This window comes from Plectropomus leopardus, chromosome 7 (assembly GCF_026936395.1).
Source record: "Plectropomus leopardus strain MGB_pleo_1.0 chromosome 7, ASM2693639v1, whole genome shotgun sequence".
Taxonomy (NCBI): Eukaryota; Metazoa; Chordata; class Actinopteri; order Perciformes; family Serranidae; genus Plectropomus; species Plectropomus leopardus.
In genome coordinates, this window is record NC_142182.1 from 6,855,815 (window position 1) to 6,882,836 (window position 27,022).

The 27,022-nt window shown below is 40.3% G+C and overlaps 1 protein-coding gene across 3 annotated transcripts in view; it reads right to left on the bottom strand.

The window, feature by feature from the left end:
* Positions 1 to 5,448: 5,448 nt before the first annotated feature.
* The window catches only part of nrn1la (neuritin 1-like a), a 79,330-nt gene continuing 57,756 nt past the window's right edge, over positions 5,449 to 27,022 (bottom strand). For all 3 annotated transcript variants that reach the window (XM_088079755.1, XM_088079756.1, XM_042495690.2), the window contains exon 4: positions 5,449 to 7,076. In XM_088079755.1, the coding sequence (XP_087935881.1) occupies positions 6,779 to 7,076 (298 nt within the window). In that variant the 3' untranslated portion in view covers positions 5,449 to 6,778. The remainder of the gene's footprint in view (positions 7,077 to 27,022) is intronic.

The following is a 27,022-nucleotide window of genomic DNA, read 5'->3' on the forward strand; positions in this document are numbered from 1 at the left end:
AGCATGATACGCGGACAGTCGGCGTCAGTTGAGAACGCAGCTGGGCAGAACTTGTCGCATCTGCATGATATGCCACTTGACAGCATCAGGTTGAAACGCTGCCCCCAATGGCTTAATATAAGGAGCACAATGGTCCCTGTAGGCCAGGCGGGAGGGGCGGTGGAAGCAGAATACTTGACTGGTTGCCGTGTGCTTTTGTTGCCTAAATATAACTACATGCATGGCTGCACAGGACCGTTCGCTGTGTAATACTTCGCTGCTGGAGGGACGGATGGCACCTGCCGCGGCAACATGATACATGGACGTTCTGCGTCAGCTGAAAACACAGCCAGATGGAAATGATGGAAATGAAGGTCCCTATAGGGAAGACGGACACACCCCCAACTTTCTTGTGGGAGTCAGGTGTTCGCTTCCCCTCTGAATGTTATGGATTTTTTCTACACCTTACCATGTGCCTCTTTTGCCTAAACCTAACCATCCATGCCGGCATGTGTGTTGTTAATGTCTCGGTGCCGGTTGCCATGTGCTGTTTTTGCCTAAACATAACTCTGTGCAGCGTAATCCCACTATGTGCTTGTGTTGACACTACAGGGTCGGCATCCTGGAACATCAACAGCAGACGCCGAAGGATCAGCAGAGCGTAATATGTAGACGCGGAAGTCCACTGCAAAACGGCAATAAGTGACGACTTGGGATGAGAACGTAATGGTATATTCTGCTTGGTCAGTTCACCTTGTTCGTAACACCACAATACCATGCACGAATTATAGAGAGCCAAAATCACGATGTCATGTCTGGTCGGGCTAGTCTGACTAGTGTCTGTTAGTCAGTGCAGTCTTTCATTCAAGATGTTTTGTCTGTTTTTCTGAGCAAAATTAAGCATGTTTCTGGGGTTCACTTTCATATTTTAAGTCAAATCTGCTTCACTGCAGCAGCTGTTAGTAATCACAATCTATGTGATTTTAATTGAGTTAAACAACAACTGGGCTACAGCAGCACGGGTACATCCAGCCCATTCTCATTTCCAGGTCATCCAAACTCTCGGTTCAGTGAAACCATAGTTCACGCAGGGTATCATGGCCCTACGAATAATGTGGATACGGTTTAACCAACAGCTAATAGAAAATGTTAAAGCTTTAAAAGTAGCACTTGCAGGGCATATATGATATTGTCTATATACATATGAAATATATTACTGCTATATACATTAATATTCATAGAACTGTAATTATTCACACTATACACAGTGATGTAACCTAACTCATTGTCAGTCTGTGTGTGTGTGTGTGTGTGTGTGTGTGTGTGTGTGTGTGTGTGTGTGTAAAATCAGGAGATGCATTAAACTACTCTCCTCATCCTCCATATTAGCAGTAAAATTAAGCTAAAGGAAAAATAATTATTTTCCTCATTCTTCACAAAATGTTCAGTGACGTACACAAGTCAGTGCCATTCTTATCTTATTCAGTTTTCCCAGTTTTCAGTTTCTGGTAATTTCTCTTTTGTCTTATCAGTAATTAAAACTGTGAGGCCTCAGGTTTGAAACTGAAAACACAGCTGTGCTCGCAGCGACTTGCTCGAGGCGAGTCTATGAGTCTGGTACCCAGGTGAGAGTTTGTCTGTCTGTCTGTAGTCTGATCCTTGCTGTTCCACTTAAGGCTCTGGTCAAAATGTCATACATTTTTCACCACTGCCATCTGCTGCGTCTCTCCCCACCCAACTTGTTCACATTCGAAGTTGGTGGCAAGCGTCGAGCCTGCATGGGTAAGGTGTTTCATACCTTCTCAGCTTTTCAGTCAATCACGTAACTCTTGAGAAGATGATGCTTGTGCATATTTTCCAAAATGTTTCTCAAGATCATTTTAATAATATGTATAAACTCAGTTTGTTCTCAAGTTACATACGCCTACACTTTTGGGTGTTTGTTTTCTTTATAACGCTGGTTATGATCATTTCAGATTTGAAGTCAACTTTTCATGTGATGGCCGATTATGACTGCACAACTACGACATTATAAACACTGACAGGTGACAAAAATAACATTGAACATCTCACAAAAATGCAAAGTTCTGCTGGGAAACCTTGAGTTCTGGCATTCATGTGGATGCCACATGCACCCCCCACCGAAACACCGAGTGCACCTCTTTATAGCAACTGCACTCCACAATGGTAAAGGCAGCAGGACAATACAACCGTCAAATACAGCTGCTTTTGCAGCTTTTCAGCGTAAGATCCCCACACCAAAAGTCACCTTTTGTGTCCACATAATACGCCGCTGGACGTTTTCAGCTGAGAATGCGGCCAGACAGAAATTATTGTGGTGTTATTATATGGTCAGACAACCGGACAGCCGTAAGTCACCTGCCGCATTCAGTTAAGGACACAACTGGACAGAACCTGTTGCGTCCGCGTGATATGCACCTGGATGGTGTCAGATTGAAATACTGCCTGTAACAACGTTATATAAGGAGCACAAAGGTCCCTATAAGGTGGACAGCAATCCCCGAATTTTCATGCAGGAGTCCAGTGTTTGCTTGCTATCTGTATGTGGTGGGGAGTTTTCCTACACCTAACCACGTACATTTTTTTCCTAAACCTAACCATCTGTGCCAGCATGTGCATTTGTTGACATCATGGTAGCAGCATCCCAGAACATCAACAGTACACGTAGAAGTATACCTAGAACGTACTAGAACGTAATATGTAGACGCAGAAGTCCACTGCAAAGTGACAATATTTCAATATTTCAAGCGACGACTTGGGGTGAGAACGTGTTTCTCCAGCAGAAAAAGAGTAAACACCGCCTTGCTGAGGAGGGGTACATTGTAAGTTGAAACACCTTTGATGCAACATGAAGCAAAAGGTTTATGTAAAACGCCTTAATGTGAAGGAACATACGCTTACAACTGCACGATTTAGAGACTACTAATTTACTCCGCCATTAATAATTAACAACTATACTGTACCAATAATGTGGCAATGATGCATTGGTGTTTGAGAAAATACATTTCTCCTGCAGTTGTGTCTTCCCAATTTAACCTGTTTGCCAGAGCACTAAGCTGTTGCTGGAGGCGTAGAGATGAACAGTCTCAAACGCAGTGCTGAAAAATAATTCCCTTCTTCGCTCTGGTCAATAATGTTGCATTTACCCTGCAGCACTATTGCAAACCACTCTGAAATCAGATTTATCCACATACCTTACATGAAACATATCTTCTTATAAATAGATTACTTGAGGGCTTTTTTTGGTGTGTTTTTTAGCACCCCTGTGCAAAACTGACTTTAAAATCTAATCTGAAGTAGTTATTTTCCCATAAAACAGTGCTGTCGGTGAGGTTATGATGACTGAACACACTGTAGGCCTGTATTCATACAAAACACAACCAATCTGATTTTCTTAGGTAGCCTCGAGTTTGTGATTTACTCTGATTTAGCCTCCAGTGACAACATCTTATCTGAGCTCCGCAGAGATGGTTTTGAAATTGCTGCACCTTGGTGAATCAGCCATTGAGGCCTCTAATTGCTAATTCTGTCAGTTTAATTAAAGTTCAGAACTACAGCAGCCTCTTTAAACCATCCAAGCATATCTCTGGGTGAAGTCCCTTATGTAGAAAAAATAGCTGTGGGCTGATTAGAGTTTTTTTTCCAGTTTTAAAGAGTAGTCTCTTTATTTCTGCTCAGTTCTTTTCGCCTTCCACTTAGATTTACCAGGCGGTGTATTCTGCCAGTGCGATACTGGATTACTCTGATCATCAGGGTCAACATGTAAAATTGGTGTGTCGAGAATCACAAACAAAAAGTTTACCTTTGAAATTGAGGTCCCAAACCATAAAAGACTAATAAAATTCCAACTACTTAATAGAACTGTCTCCAGATCTGCTTGCTATACCTCTCTGTTTAATTCAACCCTGAAGGTGTGCTTAACGAACTTGCCACCGGCATCGGGCTCAATGAACCACGGCTCCTTTTGTCTAATAGGTTTTTATTTATTTCCTCCACTCTTACTGTTGCAGCCTTTGAGGATTTTGTTTTGGTTAGTTCACTAACTCTTTAAAGTCGGCCCAGCTTTGATTTATTTTTTTGTGTGTGAAGAAAGCAAAGTACAACCCAAAGCCCTCTGTGTAAAACACACTCGCTGCTTGACAAGTGGATTCAATCTTCAACTCGGCAGAACGGTGTTTGTTTTTCCAGGTATACTCATCTTTCTCTCTCTCACTCTCTCTCTGTCTGTCTCTAATCTGATAGTATTTCTGATCCTGGGCCAGACAGAAACAACTGTTACCCAGAGCCACTTAGAATAACAAGCAGCTTCAGCAGGCCTGCGGGGCCAAACTACGACTCCTGGAGCATGAAATACACTTGGCATGCGAGAGGATCGTGATTCTGACTCAACATATTGGTCCCATACTGTAGGACTACGGTGCGGGATGCCAAGGAGGAGCCTCAGAGGATTTCATACCTGGGAAAGCACCAAATAAAAACAACTCCAGTGCACTCTTACCTCACTTTAACTTTAGCTCAAAACTCATGTTGCTGCAGCAGCTGTGGAGGAAACTGTTTTAGCAAATAAGAAATCCATAGCATTTCACGCAACTTTCAAAATAAAAGAATAAAAACGATATGTTCTATGTCATTATGTTTGCCCCTCAATAAATATGTCTCCAATTTTAGTCAAATGCATAAACATCAATATATATATATATATATAACTCAATATATATAGATTTTTGTAGAGCAGGGATTCTTAATTTGCTTTGCTTGGGGGCCACTTTTGCAAAAGGGGTCAGTCGCAGCAGCCCCATACATGTTTCTAGGATTTTACGAGGATTTTAGCACATTTCTAGGATTTTGGGACATTAGGCGCTTAGCTAGGACCTCTGTCTGAGGGTGTGGAGGATCCCCTACTACCATCTTTTTTGATGCTGTTTTATGCACTCATATCTTATGTATACTAAAAGAACTGTGAATTAGTAAATGGTTGGGGGCCACCTGGCACATAACAGATTTGGTTAGAGTATCACTGTTGCAGGGTCTTGTTATGAAGTCTAAAACACTTTAGAGCATTAAAGGATTACACACCTCTTGTTTTTATAGTAAAACTATTCATCCATCAAATTTCCCAGCACTGCGGTTGAGACTGTATGCAAATGTTCCTTCATTGTCTTTAATTTATTCAGATTTGTGATCCTATATGATCCTATGGGGCAACAGTGCACGTTCAGTGTGAAGACAAATTGCAGGAGGCATTATTCCCAGTTTGATCGCATTGACATTTCAGATTCCCTCAGATGATGCTGTTTCTCAACAGGCAGCTAAAAAAAATAGTTTTTCCTACTATTTGAAACAAAGTTACTGCAAAGTGTTTTCAGACAAATCTGTACGCCTAAAGCTAATTTATAGTGCTGTATGTGTCTAGGCTAAGAACATGTACTCAGGGAAATAATGCACGACTTTTGGAGCACCCAGTAGTTCCTTTATTTGGAGGAGAGTTGTCAACACTGGCGGGAGTCCTTCCCCATTTCTTGTTCTTGGGCCTTGGGTTTTTTGTCTAGTGATTCCCCGAATAATAAACATATTTGTATTCTCTACTCAGCCAGAATTTTGGAAAAGGACTAAATTTACTTTATATGAATCCTTGAAGGGAGATCTGAAAACCCACAAAAACCTTAAGTCTCATAAAACCAGACCACATTTGTGCTTTGCTAGCAAACAAGAGAGGTCTCGAAGAGCTATTATTCAATCAAAATCATGAAGGACACAACAGAATGAAAATAAGGGCATCTTCACCTTCTGAAATGTGATGTCGTTCTGAGTAAGATGGGAAATTCAAGAATGATTTCATCTACAACTTGGACAAGAAGAAATGCACGTTAGGACTTAATTGCTATTTGCAAATTACATGACTTTTCCAGGGTTTACATTGACTACACGAACCCTATGATTGACAGATAGAAAGATAACCAAACAATAAGTGCTAGAAAATGGAATAAGAACTCGAACTGTCACATTTTGAGCACATTTTCCTCAAACATCTTTAAAGGAATCCACAAAATGAACTAAATTGACCTATCTTTAGTGTACAATACAATGTTTTTGATTTCGTTTTCTCTCATTAGCATTCATATTTTTAGCTTGTTGTTGGTCACATAAACATTTAGAGGACAAAAGAGAAAGAGAAATAAAACAGTAGCGTACTGAGTAGCGTCTTCGCAGCACTGGAGTCAAACTGGGAGGTGGGTCGATAACCAAGTATGTTAGATTTCCATGAGTCTCAAATGCTTTATATTGCAAAGCTAATACATGACGGCATCTTGTGGCATCTGGCCTCTTTATCAGTTAGTTTTTAAGTTTGTCTCTCTTACTGCACTCAGAGAGATAAACTCCCAATGGAACCATCACATACAGGCTCACACTAACCAGATAAACTAGATTTAGGGGGATAGGAGATAAAGACGGATGACACGACAGCTGCTGTATTTGTCTGTTTAACTATGCATGTGTTTGCAGGTCTGTTTGTACAGTGGTTGTGCATCTCTGTATGAATTTTCTGTGTTTCCAACAGAGAGACTAATTAAAAGGCAGAGAATATGCATGAAACGGCACAGGCAGTTTAAAGATACATTATCAAAAAGACTGTCGGGCCTCTGAACATGCAGTTAGAAATATTCACCCTCTAGCAGAGCAGAGGAAAAACAAAACAGTGGAAAGTCTATGGACTTGTGGAAGAAAAAATACACAAAGTTTATATCTATTCACACTAGTCCCATTTCTTTGGGGGTAGCTATATCCAAACCAACAGCAGCAGCAGAGGAGACAGTAGCATGAGAATGTGGAGGGGGCCCGCCAGATGATCAACACACCCTCTTAGAGACTCTTGGTTGAGCTCTTCCTGGTTGGACGAGCCGTGCGGGGACACTGAGCCCAATGGGTAGTTGTGGCGGTTGGAGCACATGTCGTACAGGTTTCCAGAGAACTGCATCTTCTTGGATTCCTTGCGGAGAGACTCCCAGACAACTGCAGCTTCATCCGGACAGCCGGCCATCGCCACGTTGGCGCAGTCGTGGAACTCATCCCACGACCTGCAGACAAGAGAAGGATGAAGAGACATGAAGACATCTCACTTGGGACAAATGGCACCAGAAGCAAAGCATGTAAGAGACCAAAAACTAAATGAGTCAAAAGCTCAAATAATAAGTAAAAACAGCAGGTGTGCTTTAGGAAATTGTAAAATTCTACACAAAAATTAAAAATGGACAGCTTGAATTGTTAGAGGCAAAGTTCCTGTGTTTGCAGTAAATATGCCCAGCTGCCAGAAGAAAATGCTGTCATTGTATGTTTCTGAAAACCAAGCATATGTCACATTTAAACATTTATCCTAACAACATTTCCAAAATGACCGTTAAAGAGTTTAACGAGTTTAAAGACTTTTACCCCTTTCCACCAAAAATAGCATGTGCACATGGATGTTTCAAACAGTTGCCAGTAAACCAGAGTCATGTACACGGCTCTGCAACAGACTTTGCAACAGACCTAACTTTTTCTATGTCAGTTTGGAGCCACAACAAAGGCCAGAATGTACCCTGCAGCAGACAGTAAGGCTTGTAGCCGAGATGATTTTTGGAAAACTTGTGGCCCTTATCGGTTATAAGGGAAGTGAGGAGTCAGCATTCAATGACGTAAAAAAACAGTCAATAAAACATATTTTTTTCAACAACCGCAACCAAGAGAGGACCTTGAGCATACAGTCATAACAACACATGCTCATCCCAAGTTGTCACATGTTGCTGCTTTGCAGTGGACTTCTGCATCTACATATGCTGTATGTGTCCTTCTGCCTTTGCTGCTGATGTTACTTGATGCCGCTACAGTAATTTCAACACAAGCACAAGACTGCACGTGGTTATTTCTAGGCAACAAAATTACATGGCAAACCATGACAGGTGCATGCATGGCCGCCTGTCTGCTGATCAGGCTGCCGTGGAAAGTGCTCTCTAGTCGTCCATCAGGGTTAAACAACTCCACAAACTATTCTGTATCGCCACATTCTCATCTGTTGCCAGGAGCATATCATGCCGACGCGAAAGGTGGCTTTTTGCCATCATACACCAAAAGCACTGTCAAAGCAGCGGTATTTGAAGACTTTGGAGTGAGATTGCCACACAAATTATTAGGCTCACTGGTTCAACAGATGCAAACAAATAAACACACGCACAATGGATTGTATATAAACATGGACAACATGACAACTCCGCCAAAGTAAAACTTAACCAATTCGACTGCCCCCTGGTGTCTGGCTACAGTTGAGGTCATAAAGCCCGCCCCTCCGTGTTAGTGAATGGGACATGGATCAAACTAAAAAGTCAAAGTACAAGGTAAATACATTTTTCCCTAATTTGTTTTTGTTATTTAAGGTAAATCTAATCACCCTGATGCTTGTTCAAGTGATTGTATTCCTGATAAGTTCATTTTAATGGGTTATTCAGTCCTACAAAAAGGGGATTTTACGCCACAATCAGCCAATCAGTGCACTCGCATTCAATGGCGCTGCTTGCATTCGGTAGGATGGGTGTTTTGGTGGGAACTCCTCCACCACAGAGATCGCTACTGTGCAGCCTCCAGCTCCAAATGATGTTACCAGTGCAAGATGGCAGCGGCCATATCGCAATATTTTAGCTTCACTTAAGCATAGTTGGGTAAGTGGGGGCATGTCGTCCATCTTTATATACAACCAAACACATGATACCTTAAACCTGATGAAGATAATAATCTCCTGAGGATACATGATTGTCCTGACTACATATGCTCACAGGACTGAACTAATGAAGATCTGAACAGACAGCTCTTAAAATAACTAAAGAAGATGCACTGACCATGATGCACTAGTCCCTTCACTGAGTAAATCAAATTCAATCTATTTGTTTGCTCCCTTGACTTCTCTTTGCGGTTGCCAAGAGACCATCTGCTGATCTTCACTACTCTGGGAGCAAAGGTCGCTCTGTGGGTTAGACTGAAACGTGGAAAAACCTTCATTAGTTCAGAAAATGGAAAAACTGTCATGAACTGGGTGTTTGTTGAACCACTGCTGTGTTATATCCATCCATTTCAAACACTCTCTCAGACCTAAGAAGAGTAACAATAAGGGGAAAAAACAGTAAAAAAAGAAGAATAAAGAGGAGGAGAGAAAGATGAAGAAGCGGAGACAGAAGGAAGTAATCTTACACAGAGCTCTTTTGGATATAAACATCCTTTTTTTAGTGAATTACAGCATTAAACTTCATTCCAATAACCTTCAAGCTCCACATCCAAAGCTGAGTCTATCTGACTGTAATTGGCTGCTAATTCTTCCCCTCATCATGAATGTGTTGGCTAAGTTGTCTCAGAGGAAATACTGGCTGAGTGTTAAGTGGAAGAAGAGAGAAGGAGGGCTGGTGGAGAAAGCAGAGGCAGATGGCTGTTAAAAATGGGCCTGACACAAAACAATTAAAGCACTTTAACACAAAATACATAGAAGTCCGTGTAATTAATATGAACAGCATGACACTTTCCCACTTACATAACTGAGGCGCTCTGTGCATGTTGTCCAGACACCAAACATTTGGTGTAACTTTTTTGTTCTATACTTTTACTGCTTTGTGTCGTCTCCTTAAAATACCAGTCTGGCATTCTTTCATTTGCAGTTTTGAAAAGAGGTCGATTAGTACTTGTATTATTGTTGCTGTATAGTACTTGTAATACTGGTGATGCAGCCTGTTCTCACACCAAATTTGTCAAATAGCACTGCTCTGTCAGTGCTTGCAGTTGCCTGCGCATGAAATGCTAAAGGACAGCGTCAGGTAATAAGGCTGCTTAACCATGTAATATACATGACACAAATGACATGTTTAAAATTGCGACTGTCAGAACGATTATGTACATCACTTTCACATTCAGTATAATATTGTTGTTGGGTTTATTAGAATTATTATTTATAATTTTGCCATCACAGAATCCCCCCCCCCAAACTAGATAGAAGTAAAAGAATAAACAGTAGGTTAATTAACAAACTTTACTCAGCTTTTTCCCTTGTTAGAGTTTTTGACTCTCAAGGACAGTTGGTGTTGTGCAGTTTTCCACTGATTATTTTTTTACAGCACAAAAAGTGTTGGTTACCAAGGCAAGTACTGTTGCTTTTGGCTGTCTCTGTCACATATGCTGTGCTCACACAATTTCAGCAGAATGGGAAAAACATCACAGGGGCCTGCTTCCATAGTTAAGCTAAGATAATGACACCTTGGATCTGTCTCTGCAAACGCACAAAAATGAAACTAATATCAAACCTCTCAACAGAGATCCAGATCGATGGCTCCTAATTTCCAGCACTGTTCCTTTAACCATATGTGCTTTTATGTTTTTTTATGTAACAGCAAACGGCAGCTTTGCATCGTGCTGGTTCTGGGCAGTGATACACAACTTACCATCCATGGGCCAAATCTGGCCCTTGATAGTGTGACATTTTCTCAGTCAAAATAAAACATAAAGTGATTCAGACTTGGATTTTTTTTGTAATTTTAGTAAACATAAGTTACCCGAGTGCATCAAACAGCATCAAAATAGAGTTGTGGAGGATCCCCGCACCCCCGACAGAGGTCCTACCTAAGATTTTAGAAACATCCTAAAATCCTAGAAATGTCCCAAAATACTAGACAGGTCTCCAAATCCTAGAAATGTCCCAAAATTCTGGAAATGTCCTAAAATCCTAGAAACATCCAATAATCCTTGAAACGTCCTAAAATCCTTGAAATGTCCTTAAATCCCAGAAACATGTATGGGGCTACTGTCAGAAGGTAAGCATGTGATACATCGACAAAAAGACGAAACATGCGAAAGAAAAGATACACAAGAGAAACAAAGATCTAATTGTTGGTGAGACCAACTTCCTTTTAGATGGAGCAGTTTATCATTTTTGATTTATCGCTGTAGTTGAAGAGGGATTGATCACCAGAATCTAATTCAGACGTGTGAGATAAATCACAATGGGATTGTTTCAGTCGCACATCGTGATGCCCTGAAGGCTTATTACTAATCTTCCAAAGTGTGGCTGTTAATCTCACCTAAACTGAACTCCTGGATCAAAACTTTTCAGGCCTGAACACTGAAAAATGCTTTAAATAAGTAAGAAGTAACAACGTTTTCTTATCTGTAATGTGTGTCATTTTGAGGGCATTTGCTTCTGATTACACACACACACACACACACACACACACACACACACACACTTTATATCTCCATATAACAGATTCCAGCACACACATATAATTTCTTGTACTCAGTGAATTTGGTGACTGTTGACTCAGTGAGGGAGATACACTCAATAACACACTCACTCACAGCTTTATAAAATTAACAGCCACCACTGGCTTGGGTGGTATCACACTATTAAGAAATACTGTAGGTATGTTTTAAACAAGCCATAAATACAGGCACTCCTCTTTCTGTTAAAATCTCTGAATGTAGTGCACAGCATGCACCAGTGGAGCTCAGTCTCTACTGGTGGGACAGGCAGCTAAGCTGAAAGACACTGCAACATCTAGTGGTGAAGAAGTTACAGGACTGTAAACAGCCGGTGGACAGCAGAGAGAGCCCATGGTGAATTAAGGATTTATTTTAATCAGAGTTTGTGATTGTTGTAACAGTGGACTTACTAACTAGATTACTAGAAAGAGTAACCAAGACAGTTTGGGTGAATTTTATTTTGTTTCTGTCAAGTTTGAATGAAATTGTATGATGAGTTACGAGGCAATTAAGCATCATCAGTCTTCCGTGACCAAGAGAGAGTTGAATTCTCTTACTTCTTATCTAATTCTTATTTTTCTTAACATTTTGTAGGTTTTTATTGTGTGTTTACTAGTCTTAAAAGCTGAAAGTAAGTAGCACACTCATCATCTACGGGGGTTACCTCCACACACTTATACAGTAATATACTGTATATGTGGGTAAAATTTCAGGAGGATATCAAGGTATGATATATTACATACAGCCGAACATGACCCCTGCAGGATGGGCCTCCCTTAATGACTCTGCATGTGTGTGTGTGTGTGTGTGTGTGTGTGTGTGTGTGTGTGTGTGTGTGTGTTGGCCAGTGTCCAGAATTTAAACACTCCAGTGGTCCCCTTTGAGTGCTGGAGGACGGCTGCGTACCTGCTGGTGTGGGCAGAGCAGCTGATGGAGGGAGGCGAGATGGGGGGTGCCAGCATCTGGCAATTGTCTGTTTACCTAAGTGTGTATGAATGTGTGTTTTTGTGTGTGTCCAAGGGACAGGAAGAGGATAACAAAGCAAGAAAGAGAAAGTGATGGTGTCCTGTTCAGAGGTGCAGTTTTTGGTGTTGATGGAGTTTGTTTTCCTGCAGTGTGTGTGTGTTTGTGAGTTTAGGCGTAGGTTTGTGGGTCTCTGTTCAAGTCACAGGTGGTGCAGAGACAGCAGAAACACAGCGAGGACACTGACAGACAACCAGCTGCTTTCACAATAATAAAACCTCCTGAGAGTACGTCTGCTCTGCTGCTAACATGCTGCTGCTGACATCCGAAAACCTCCAAATCCCAGTTCTAAACTTATTTTTCATTGTTTTTTTGTTACTTGAATGAATGTACACAGCAATATGGTCATTGGGCATTAAACTAAGTTTTATGGTTCTTTGACACACGATACATTTATTGACATCTGGGGAAACATCTAACACATTTAGCAAAGAAAAGACCTTTCAGGAAATTGGAGAAGGCAACAGAATGCACTTAGGGAGAACCGGGAAGAGTGAAACACAGCAGAGCAGCACAAGATATATTAGAGGACACAAAGAACAAAAAGATAATGTGCTCAACTTTAGTGACACAGTCTGTACCTTGTATATTGTAGATGACAGTGCATCTGAAAAGATCGAATCATGGCAAAGTTTCTAAACTTCTGGGTCAGGACTCCACATGAAGCCACTTGATATGTAAATGCTTTCAGACGTATATATTGATATTTGCCAGATGCTGCTGTTACTGTGAGCACCATGGCATGAGGCAGTCAATGATTTATACAGTGGCAGCATGTTCTGGTCGATTAAAACATGTAGTACAGGTCAATATAACATAGGCCTACAAGATTGATAAAAACTAAACCCCGCAGTTTTGGCTCGTAGGCAGATTTTTGCTTTAGGAGAGGCCAGGCGCGCTGTGTCTGCCATTATGCAGTCTCTGAGCCAAACCAACTTTCTTTGCTTGGGGGCCACTTTTGCAAAATCACAGAAGGCCAGGGACCAGTCGCAGCAGCCCCATACATGTTTCTAGATTTGTTGGAAATTTGTAGGATTTTAGGACGTGTCTAGGATTTTAGGATGCTTCTAGGATTTAAGACAATTTTAGGACATTTCTGGAATTTCAGGACATTTCTAGGATGTAGGACGTGTCGAGGATTTGGCCAGATTTGGCCGCCGGACTGCTGGACAGCACCTGCGGCTGCAGCATGGTACTCCCCTGGTCAGGTTGAAATGATGCCGGTAATAACATAATACAAGGAGCACAAAGGTCCCTATAGGGTGGGCAGGGGAAGTGATGAATGGATCCAACAAAGCCTAGACTTTCATGCGGGAGTCCAGTGTTCGCCTCCCCTCTGAATGTGATGAGTTTTTTTTTCTACACCATACCTTGTGTCTGTTTTGCCTAATCCTACCCATCCCCGCCAGCATGAGTGTTTGTTGACGTCCCATTGTTGTCTGCCATATGCTGTTGTTGCCTTAACATATCCACAAGCAGCTCAGAACTGCAGCATCCTGGAACGTCAGCAGCAGACACAGAAGGAAAGCTAAAGCCGGATATGTAGACACGAAATTCCACTGAAAAGCAGCAATATGTGACGACTTGGAATGAGAACGTGTTGTTAGTCCTCATACAGAGAAGTCTTTTAGATTCATGAGGGTTTTTTTTACACTTTATTATGAGGCCATTATAGTGCCAAACATTTAACAAATACATCCAATTTTCACTTCCATCTTTTATATTAAAGCTGGAAATAACACGACATGGATGTAAAAGCGAATTTGTCTAAAAACATCAAATATGCAGGTTTTTATTCACATCCTGAAGCAATCTCAAAAAGTGTCGTGACTATTCTGTCCAAGGTTGATGCACTAAAAGGTTAAAAAAAAAAGAAGAAGAAGAAGAAGAAGAAAAAAACCTGCTGCAGCCTCTATGCTCTGGCGAGTTGTACGAATTGAAAAGAGGCAAAGAAATGAAAAGAATTCAGCAATTCTCGAGGAAGAGTTTGACAAGGCTTTTATATTAAAATCATCATGCTTCAGCTGCAGTGGCCTTCATCAGGGTTACCGTGTTGACGTGCTTCAAGAAGGCTTCCTTCACCTTGTTGAGCAGAAAAATAAACTTTCTCTACTTTCCACCCACACAACACTTGATCTATATTTTGCGGCTGCAATATCTCAGCAGTAAAGGTTTCAGCGGTATATGTCTATTTTTATACATGTTAAACAAGCTGTTTCATGTAGAATTTGTGAGGAGCAGAAGCTTCAGATCTATAGTCACACTTTCTTATACGTAGCAGCTTTGTTGTAGAAATGAAAAAAAAGGGAAACTGAAATTCTTCCTTCTTGCCCCTTAAAATAAATGTCTAAATCTACATGATAACCAAAAAGAAATGCACATCTTGGGAATATTACGCTGCCTTTGTTTGGCAGCAGTTTAAATCCTAACTGCTGCATCCTAAATGAGCTGCGGAGCTCAAAGTGACTTTAAAGTGTGGCAGAAATAGGAATAGAGACGCTGCAATGAGATGCAATGAACGCATGAATGGCCTTATCTAAATCTGTGGAGGATAAAAATATAAAGGCTGTGGTGAGAGACGACGGAGTGAAAGAAATGAAACCTCGTGAGAGAGTTTTCTGATAACACCCGTTTTAGCGATCGGCAGACTCCAGCCTTTGTTTGTGCGACTGTAACCAAGGAAACATGTTCCACATTTTTACCCCTACCTTTGAGTAAAAGGTCTGAATAAGGTGTTTTTTAATGCTCTTTTGTTGTTGCTGTTGTTGTTGTTGTTTTGTTTTTTTTTTTTAACTGAATCAATTTTGTTTCAAAACTTGCAGTGTTCATACCACCAGGAAAAGTTTTTGTTTAACAATCTGTGGAGTGAAACTATGGAACAGTTACAATGTGGAGCTAAAGCAATGTCCAAAAATAAACCAGTTTAAAATATTTTAAAACATGATTCCCACGAGGTGCAGGGATCAAGAGGTGAAGAGGGGTTTGAAGTCACCAGATGTTTACAGGAGCTACTTCCTATGTATTTGGTTACTTAATATTTATTTTGAATATTTTGAAGATATTTGAATTTGGGTTTGTGGGTTTCTGCATACATGCTTAATTAATTAGAGTATAGGTTCAAATTAATAAGGAAGCTGAATAATTAAAATCCAATGGCATATGGAGAACGGGTGGGATTAAATAAATTTGTACTTCTTTTCAAGTATTTTTTTGTCTGTCTGCTTGTTTGCATATAAGTTTCTGTATTTCCTTTTTTGCATGTTCAAAATAAATCAAATTATGTGTGTTTTGAAACAATTTTTTTTCTTTGATATCGTTCAGATGACAATCTGGAATAAATCTCTTCTCGCTCTGTAGTCATTTGGTATCTTTGACTGATGCAATCGAGTGTCCGCATTCTCACAAATGTTGCCACTGCATATTTAAGTCAACATCATGGATCTGGATTTTCTTATGAGTCATTCACACTTTTTTGACTGTTATCAGAAAAGCTCGCTGACATCATTAATAAAACGTTATCCTGCTTGTGAATTTTTAAGCCTTTACGCGTCTTAAAAAAAGGCGGTTGCTAATAAGTGGCTAAATGAGACTGCAGAACGTCATGCAGAACACGGCTTTACAGTCTCATGACCGCAATATTAAGTCGTTAAGTGCAGTTTGTTTAAAGCCTAGAATCAGCTTTTTCCTCTGGAGATCAAATTTCTACTTCAGCAATCACAAAAGTGGTGTTTATTTGTTGAGATTATCTTGTTGGAAAAAAAGTGTAAATATCATAAACTTTTGTTTACCACCGAGTTTCTCGAAATTTTAAGCTGACCTGACAAAGTTTAAGAACTCTAAAAGATCACACATTATTCAAAGGAACAGCAACTGAACATCACACAAACAAATCAAGGCTCAAACAAAGACTGAACTGAAAACCAGAGCTTAAATACAAACTGGGCTGATGAGGGGATGAAGTGCAGGTGGAGAGAAGGACTAACGAGGCTGATGCAGGACAGGTGTGTAAATGGTAAACGAGGGAACAGCAGCGCAGGAACAAAGGAGGAAAAAATGAAACACAGTAAACTGAAACCCCAAAACCAAGAAAACACATCTCCTTAATAAGCCGACCAAGTAAAAACACATTACACATAACACATATTTCCACATTGTGTTATTGCATTGAAAATGTAACTTACGCAAAAGTACAAAAGTTTAAGCATCAAAATATACTTAAAGTGTTCTACCAAAATGAATATAAAAGTAATATAAATCATATTATCAGATTATAATTTTTGATTGAAGGATGAGTAAAAGAGTAATTCAAAAAGTCTAAAAATATTTGAAAAACACAAGTGGACTTGAACCCCGTGACATGACTCAGTCTTTCACAATAAGAGACCTATATGAGGGTCAACAGAGGGAAATACAAACAGTTCAGGGGGATTTAAACCCACAACCTTCAGTCAATAAAGCTGTCTCTGAGGAGTCCTGCAGAGAACAGTTAGGTGTTCTCAGTTTGTCACTGTGATTGAATGTCAGAGAACCACCTAAAGAACCACAACAACATCTTAATGAACACCAGAACCGCTTTCACTGTGCAGGAAACTTTCTTTCTCTGCAACTTATATACGTATATACAAAAGTACAAAATAACATCACAGGTAACTACACCAAAACCTACAAAGGAGGATAGAGTCATGTTAAAAAATAAATCAATCCATTTTGAGAATAAAGTAATTAATTCAAGAGAAAGAAAGTTGTAATATTATGTGATAAACCCTTCGGCATGTCCAGTGGTTTTAGAATAAAGTCATTAATTTAGGAGGAAAAAAACCTGCAATATTACACGATTAAACCAGTGGCACTTCCAGACTTTTTTTTTTCTTCTGGTGGGTCTCTGACTTGCACGGGTACAAGCACCGCTGTGGGCACACACATCAGTGTAGCTTTAAATTTTTTTTTTTTTCGCGACTACCGATACTTATTGTAATACTATTACCTACTATTACCTACTACCTATTTTAAAGGTTTGTGGAACAAAAATCCATGACTTTTCCAAAACTTTTCCAGGCCTGGCAATTGCTATTTGCAAATTGCATGACTTTTCCAGGTTTTTCATGACTGTGCGAACCCTACTTTTTATTAAGTTCATATCTCTCCTGTGTCCTAAACACAGTATGATAAGAAGACTGCCACAAACTTCTAGTAGGCGACGTGATGATTAAGAGGGATTACTTTTGTATGAGTCAACAGATTTTGTTTTTAATCCTTCACAGTATATCTTTAATAAACTTACTGATAACCTATAAACCTTTTATAACTTTGCCTTAATGTAAAATGGTACCTACGTATTTCTCATCTGAACATCCTCTATTCTTTTTAAATCTGCAGCAAAAGGTTACAGTTTAATTCTATTGTGCTTAATAACTTTGTATCTGTAGCCCTAAATATTTCCTTTTCACCTCACCTCCTCTGGATCCACAGTGAATGATTGCAACTGCATAAATCCTATTGTGAATATGAAAAGTAAAAGCAGCGCTGCACTCCTGGGAGAGCTCTGACAATGGAGCAGCCTTGGCCTAGATGCAAATCATAGCCTTTTATTCAGACTGCGCTGTTGCATGTGTGTGTGTGTGCACGTTTGAGTGTGCACGTGCTCGAGGATCTTCAGAGGGGTGCGCCACGCTACCTCCTCATTAGGTGGCTCTAATAGGAGCGCTAAAACCATGTTCCTGAGTGGAGAGCAGGAGGGAGGGAGGGAGCTGAAAAGAAGAACAGAGCTAAGGGATGGAGGGAGGTGAAAGAAGACAAGAGGGAGGGAGGTAACAAAAGAGGAAGACAGAGAGGGTGGGAAAGAGGGATGAAAAGAGAGGGTGAAAAAATAAGAGAAAGAAAAAGTGAGGTGAGGACACAGAGTGTAGATTGGGAAGGAGTGTGTATATGGACGTGTGTGTGTGCATGTGTGTGAGTGTGAGAGAGAGAGAGAGAGAGAAAGAGAAAGAGAGAGCGCTTATGTCCCTGCATTAGGCAACACTCACACTAAGGTGGCTGGGTTGCAGGATTAGTAGTTTAATTGGTACCTCAAGGAATAGAAGAGATTTAACAACAGTGGAGTGGTACCACAAGTGGGCTGCAGGACCATGGTGACACACACACACACACACACACACACACACACGCACACGCACACACACACACACTTACACAAGTTGTTATTCAACTTGTGAGAATATTCTCTTGAACCATTCCCTTACCCCCCTTTTTAATCAAAAGTCACGCTTTTACATTTTTTGGAAAATTACAATGTTTTTGCAGAAATGCACACTAATTCCCACTGTTTATTATCATATTGATTAAATGATGCAGAATGATCCTGGTTTTGTAGGGTTGGCCTGAATATTCAGATGAAAAGATTAGAAACCTCTTGATACAAGCACAAGTATGAAGTACAAGAATCAAATTTGTTAATATCCGTAACCGTGATGAAAGAAAATTGTCATTTGAGTAGTTTACTCTTGTGATCAAAAATGATCTGATGCTCACTTCTGATGCTGTTCTGTTAATTGTTTTCTAATAAACAATAAATATAAGAACTGATCAGTTCGTATAAATTTCAGACTTAGAAGAACTTCCTAATTATAATTAACGTGCTCATCACTTGGTAAGAGTGGCGCTCAGTTTACTTTACAGTATATTCTGCTGTGTATCGTGTCAATTTCACCAAGGAATCAATTAAGACTTATTTTAACCTACAATATTACACCATAATTTATTTGTTGATTAAATGTTTGTGTTTGTTTTTTAGGCTTTTAAGAAACAGTGTCCCCCTGGCCCTCTTACTGCACTATTTGGGGAGGTTGAGTCAAGAAAAGTGAATAAGTATGGAGCTCAGATCCTCTCTGCGTCCACACTGCTGGCAAGAAAACTGCTGCTACAATTTTGGAAATCTGAGAAGCTCTCGACATTTGATGTGGCGGAGGGAATCAGCAAATGTTGTACATTTGGAGAAAATAAGATTTAAGATGTCAAACAGGGAGAAGCTCTTTCAGAAAATCTAGGGACCGGTTATTAATCTGATTGGAAAATCGAAGTGACCTCTAAAAGCAACATACTAGCTGTCACATTCACCCATTTACACACACATTCATACACTGATGGCAGAAGCTGCCGTGCAAGGTACCAAGCTGCTCATCAGATCAAATCTAATCTAATCATTCAGTTGACTCACATTCACACACCGATGGCACAGCCTCCGGGAGCAATTTGGGGTTCAGTGTCTTGCCCAAGGATTGGGAGAGCCGGGGATCAAACTGCTGATTTTCCAATTAGTGGACAAGCTGCTCTACTTCCTGAACCGCAGCCGTCCCAATTTCACAAGACAAGTACAAGTACTTCATAACTGTACTTGACTAAATGCATTTAGTTTAGTTTAGTTTGCAAGTGGCACTGGAGAAAAAATTAAAAATCACCAGTCATTATGCTCATTTTTAGGTTCAAACTTAAGGTTGAGATGACAACATGTTTACATGTTTTAATGTTCAAAAAACACTTTAATTTTCCTCATCCTGTCTGTGCTGGAAGACTTATATTCACCCTCTGTCTGAGACCTGTCTCTTTAGACTCCCCTCCCAAAACACCCAGTCTGCTCTGATTGGTCAGCCTTCCTGAATCTTCTGAATCTCAGCCTACCTGCAACATGATAGAAAGACTGTAACGGAGAACAGCTGCACTTTTTACAGTGACAAATCATCAATTAATGCTTCTAAAATCGGCCCGACAAACACGTGGTGGAATTATGCTGCATGTGCTTATGTTTACCCAAAATGGCACCAGACAATCAAAGGTAGCACATCAACAAATGTACACGCATGCACGGATGGTTAGGTTTAGGAAAAACAGACACATGGTAAGATGTAAGAAAAAAATATTGCGTTCAAATGGGAAGCAAACGCCAGACTCCTGCAAGAAAGTCCAGCGTTTGCTGGATTCATCCACTGCCCCTTCTGCCCACACTATAGGGACCTTCATGCTCCTTATATTACGTAATTATCGGCAGCATTTCAACCTGACACCATCCAGCAGTGTATCATACACATGTATCAGGTGCCATCCAGCCATTTGGTGGCGAATGAAAATATGGCAAATGGTTCTGTCCAGCCTCATTCTCACCTGACACCATTCAGCTGCCTATCTTGCAGACACGAAAGGTGGCTTTTGGTGTCAGGATCTTACGCTGAAAGCACAGCAAAAGTGGTCGTATTTGACAACTCAGGAATGACAACAGGCTGGGTTACCCGCAGCGTTTCAACTTGACGCCGTCCAGGAGCGTATCATACCACCGTGACAGTTTCCATACAGCCGCATTACAAACTGACGGTGCCTGGCGGTGCATCATGCCTCCAGGAAAGGTGGGTTTTGGCATCAGTATCTTATCATGATATCACTGACAAGGCCACAATATTTGACAACTTTGGAATGAGAAAGGACTGTAAGCGCAATGCTGCCTGCAGAGTTCAAAAAGGAGGGAAGGAACAAGGAAAGGAAAGTCCAGAAAGTGCAGAAAAGCTTGAGCCAAGAAATCGATGAGAAACTACAAGGAGAGGCTCACACACACACACACACACACATCCTCACATGAGGATATACATTCAGGATAACTACATTAGGTTTTCCTCAAGGACTATCATGTCAGGTTTTGTAGATCTCAATAAAATGTGTCTTGAACAAAAGGAAAACCCTCTCTGGATTCCCTGGAGTCAATTTCACTGAGTCACACACAGTGAGCTGTGCGACAACAATTCAGTGTGAAATCATGTCTGTAAGCTCTACTATATAGAGCATGTATGGTGCCGCTGCGTGATCACGCTCTTAAGTCTGCAAAAGCCTCATTCATAATGCAGTGAGAAAAGACTGCTCGTCACAATTCCTGCAAAATCACATTAAATATCTACTAAATATATCAGCTCTGCAGTACTGCAACTTTGTTTGGGCGTAACAAATACTTTGAAGTGTTTAGTTGATCTCTACTATCTGTGTAAAGTCTGCTGTGTACTTCAAAAGTTCAATATGATTTTGGCAGCGAACAAATTTCACTCAACAGAAACAGCGCTCTAAGATCAGCGATCCTATTCTGAGACCCCTCACACATTAATTGCTGCCATCCCTGGTCGAGAGGATACAACTCCTCTGAAAGATGGATGATAGAGGTATGTATAAATAGAGTGGTGAGCGGAGATGACAGAGGGAGAGGGAGGAATGATGGATGGATACAGGATATAGAGAAATGGAGTGATGGTGGAGGGAAAAGGAGGGGAAAAGGAGAAGGGAAGTGAGAGATGTTCTGCATCTTTAATCAGCGTCATCAGGCCTCCAGCCCAAACAATGAGAGGCTAAAAAGAGAGCTGCAGAGTGAAGATATGCTCGGAGAAGGGAAGCGGCAGCGCTGTTCGGGATTAAGTGTTCAAAGTTAAAATCAAAAGGAACTTTTCTGAGAAATCAGTACAGTCTTGGTGTTTATTTTGACAGGAATAGCCCACTTATCTGGCGAAATTTGTAATCACCAAAGAAAAGACCATACATTTAAATTTAATATTTCTTTTCTGCAGTGACCAATTTGATTGTTTCAATATCAGTGTGGGTGGGCACTAAAAATAGCTTATCACTTACAGCAGTGATATTTAACTTGTGGCCCATGGGCCAACTCTGCATGCATAAAACAGCATCAAAACAGAGTTTGTTTATTTAAAAAAAAAAAAAAAGTGCCAGTTGAGGATCCGTCACACCCCCGACAGAGGTCTTTCAATGTCTTAAACCTCCGGAAATCCTTGAAATGTCCTTAAATCCTACACTGTAAAATCTGACAAGTTGACTTCACTTTTAAAAAATCTAGGAAACAGATTGTCTTGAAAAATGTAAGTAAATATAACTATTAGTCTTAACTTTTGATCACTAATTGTTAAGTCGACTTAAAATTTAGTTATATTTGGATAATTTCGTGAAGTTGTTGCAACTTAAAAATGACAGGATTAATTATATCAATCTTTCTAAGTTTTAACAACTTCAGTAAACTAAGTTTAAGTTTTGTGTGCTATACATCTGTATTCTGCTGCAGCAAACTAGTCAGTCATATTTTTATTTTCTTAAACATGATCCTCGAACTTCATCATTGCCAAAATCATCTCAAGTTGCTGGCACTAAGAAAGAACAAGGTATTTCCACCTGGCACTTTTAAGTTGCAACAAATTCACAAAGTACCTAAGTACGGCTAAATTTTGAGTAAACTTGACAATTAGATGAAGGAAAGTGCTAAAATGTTAGTTAATCCTAATGTCCTTAAAACCTCACATTGTCCTTAAATCCTAGAAATGTCCCCAAATCCTTGAAATGTCCTAACATCCTAGACATTCCCTGCTATCCCAGAAACATCTTAAAATCTTAGACTAAAATCTAAAATCGTACACACGTCCTAAAGTGCTAGACACAGTCTAAAATCCTTGCTACATCCTCAAATCCTAGAATCGTCCTAAAATCTAGAAACATGTATGGGGCTGCTGCGACTGGCCCCTGGCCTCCTGATATTTTGTAAAAGTGGCCCCCAAGCAAAACAAGTTGAGTATCCCTAAATTAGGGAAATAGTTTGACATTTTGGAGCTCTCCCGCCAAATGTTAGCTGAGAGGACTAACACTAATGTCAAATCTGTGCGCTCAATAAGAAGCTACTGTCAGCGGCTTTTCCTTTAAAATCTAACAGCCAAACAGACGCTCCACTAGCTCGGGGAAAGACAGCGTGGCGTCCTATCTGTGATTCGAGCACTGCCAATGTTACATTGTGATTCCTTATGACAGCTAACACCTGGTAGATCTCTTCCTCTGTATAATGCAGAACAAACACAGAACACAGTGTACAGGAGCTGCTGACGACCCAGCAGGTGTTCAAGTAACATGAACAAAAAGTAACTTTCCTTCTGGTTGGAATCGGTGCTAATAGAAGCAAGCGAGACCCGGGTTTCTCAGCACCATCCCAAATAAATGAGGGGGGAAAAAACCCAACACGACTTAAAAAGGAGACAAAATAAACTGGGCCGTGCATGTGTTACTTCTTTGTCAGCTGTAATGATCAAAATAAATGTTCTGCTCGCCCTCGTTGATTGATGGTGTTGATTGAATTTTGGTTGCAGCTGCCCCCCTTCAGTGACTCAGCACAGTGGTCAGATCAGCTCCTCTGCAATTGTTCACGGTTTCTTGATACAAGCTTCAAGAGCATCTACCACACAGCTGGCTTTCACAGTGGCTTTTGACTGAGTTGTTCATAGAGTGAGTCCGAAAACCTGGAAATGAGTTAGCTTAGGACATTTCTAAGCACTTCCGTTTCCCTCATCTTGAAATGAATGGGGTTTTTTTGGATGGGTTTTTGGTTAGAGGCCTGAAATAAGGTTTGTGTTTTACACAAACTTTACTCAACAACATAAAACACAAAATCCCTCAGTAAATATCCTGCTTGTGAATTTTTAAGCCTTTACGCGTCTTAAAAAAAGGCGGTTGCTAATAAGTGGCTAAATGAGACTGCAGATCGTCATGCAGGACACGGCTTTACAGTCTCGTGACCGCAATATTAAGTCGTTAAGTGCAGTTTGTTTAAAGCCTAGAATCAGCTTTTTCCTCTGGAGATCAAATTTCTACTTCAGCAATCATAAAAGTGGTGTTTATTTGTTGAGATTATCTTGTTGGAAAAAAAGTGTAAATATCATAAACTTTTGTTTACTACAGAGTTTACTGTCTACAATAATCCAAAACGCAATGGGAGAATCCCATTCAAGTTAGTTCTTGAGTCCAAGTGAGCATTTGTGCCAAATTTGAAAAAAATCCCTAAAGGTGTTCAAGGTAATATCTCGATATCACGTTCACAAGAATGAGACGATGAATTCACGGTGACCTTGACCTTTGACCACACAAATCTAATCAGTTCATCCTTGAGTCCAAGTGGACATCTGGGCCAAATTTGAAGAAATTCCCTTCCTGAAATATCGTATTCACAAGGATGGGACAGAGGGATGGACAACCCGAAAACATAATGCCTTCTGCTGAAGCTTTCACTAGTGTGGAGGCATAAAAACAGTATTAAATAATAAGCTGGGGCCGTCTTTGACTCACTTTCAGAACAAATGCGTGGGGTAGCCACACAGAGAAGCCCAGTAATGAGTCCTAAAACCCAAGTTAGAAGCCTGTCATGAGGTCTGTGGTTAACACACACTGAAGAGACTTTCATGTTTTGTCCTGCGACATAAAATATGTCGGTAAATACTCCACCTGTGAACTTTAAAGCTTTTTTGTGTCTGCTTTACAGCCTTGTAGTGGCATTGACGTGGCCAAAGTGTAGTTTGCTTGTAGCCTAACATTAGCTTTTTACTGCTGGCGATTGCACTGAGGTTTCAAAAAAGTGGTGTTCATTAGTAAAGATTATCTCACTGAACAAAACATTTCTTTACCACAGAATTTACTTTCTGAAATAACACAAAATCCAATAGAAAAAAACCTTCAGATTTTTTGACAAGGGAACCGCGACGATGTTATCTTCGCGGCTGGCCTACAGTCATAGATGGGGCAATCTATAAAGAGCTTCAAAAAGCAAGGCTTCATGAAGCAGTGGCGGTCATGGGAAATGCGGTCTTTATTTCGAGAAACTTTTGTCCAGAGGGGGCGCCAAAATCAACACAAAATGAAGGTTCCTTGTAGTTGCTTTAACAGCTCGATGTGTCCTCCTGAATGTTTAATGTTAAGATCTTAAACCGTTTACAGTACATAATCAACACTATTGAGACTTGGCCAAAAGGGGAGAAAAAGTCCTGAATCAGCATTAGTATGCTACAGGGCTATGACATGCTCCAGTCTATATGACAGTGCATCTTAGCAACACTGGCTCTCAAATGTCATTCATAGGACACATCAACCCAGAGGCCTGAATCCTAAGAACTTTGAGAAATAGAAAAATATAAGCGATAACTACAGCATCATTGCAGTTTATATTTCCTCACATTAAACAAGAGGAGGTTTAAATGACTCCATTTAAAGTGCTGCATGTAGCATTTTTTAATATCAGTGTCAAATGAAATGTGATGCCTTTATATAAAATAAATGACACGCTGAACAAGATAAACACGTTGGAAGTGATGCCTCGTTCAACATCGACTGACACCTGGCAGAGTTGTGGCAATCTAGCAGTCAAGCTGCATAAATCACCGTAATCACTCTGTTTGTGTTAAGTGAAAGACTCAATATCCCCCTCATTGAATCCCACTCAGTAAAATCAGTTTTTATTTTATCAGAGTGTTTATCACAATCCTATGAAGTGTGCTTTTCAAAGGCACATCACTGGGGGAATTCTCAATGGCAAACAAAGATTTAGTTTGCAACAACACAAGCAAAAATGAAACAAAATATCAGTAGTGGTGATGTCAGTGTGGTGCACCAGCATCATCAGTATCATGCTGTTGTTGACGCAGAAATCAGAACAGAACAAATCTCTCTTTAGTGTCCACTGTGCAGAAATCCCTATCTTTTACCTACCAAAATAGTCCACGTGTTTTTTTTTGTTTTTTTTAATATGGGAAACCCCTCTAAATTGAGATGACAGACTCTTTTGGCATTGCCATTACCAGTAGATCAGAACCGTGTATGGCTCTATATTATGTATCTTTTTGTTTTTTTATGGTGTGTCATGTTTGACGTCACAAATGCAACATAAAACAAGTGCAGTAATCAGTGGAAAGCAGCATGGAGCCCAGTGAAAATGTTACAGTGGTTACTTCTTTTTTATGTTACTTAGTCAGTCTTCAATCTCTATGCAGACTAATGAAGATAAAACGGAGTACTCCACTTGGTGGTGATAGTATTAAAAAAATACATTGTACTCGGATCATGTTGGTCAGCCACATTTTAGAAAAGATTTTTACTTAGAATTAAAGCGCCTTGGATGCTTTTTAGGCGGCCAACCAACACCATTAACTTCCACATTAAATAAGTATTTCACTGATATAACGAGAGTCCTCACTTAAAGATAGGCCGTCTCTGCCGTAGGAAGGTGTAAATACTTTTGAAATTGGTGCTAAATGACCAAAGAAAACAGAGAAAAAGGACTGTGGCATTCACTTTTTTTCAAGAGGTAGAAAACCTACAACTACCAGAATGCATCTGACCAATAAACGCTCCGGCTGGTTGATGACATTATGCGACCTTGTCCTTTCGACACGATGGCTATCCGACAGATCTCATGTTACAATTAAACAGTTAGATAAAATATGTTTCTGAAAACATTTGAGACAAAAAAATACACAACACAATAACAGAATCTTGGTTTATAGTTGATCAGCGCTGCTGCGGCAGTTCCTGTTCACAAACTCTTGCCGTTATGACAAAATGGGGCATTAAAATACATTTCTGAAAACATTTTAGGAGAGAAATAGGCAGTGCAGTAAAGTAATCTTGATTTATAATCCATCGGCAGTGCCTAGTTCTACCGTCTGATTGGATTTTGATCCAAAGTTGAGAGACGGAGAGAGAGGGGCGGGTATGTCTTTTTATCAGCTGTATACTCTTTGACTATGTGGTGGCAAGGTTGGTGGGCAATACAAAAATGTGGAAGTGCTGCCTGTAATTGGAGCAACAGCCCTCAAGAGCCAGCGAAACACAGCCAGATCGTCATTCAGCTGTGTTTCGCTGGCTCATACACAACACATGATGCAAAGCTGGT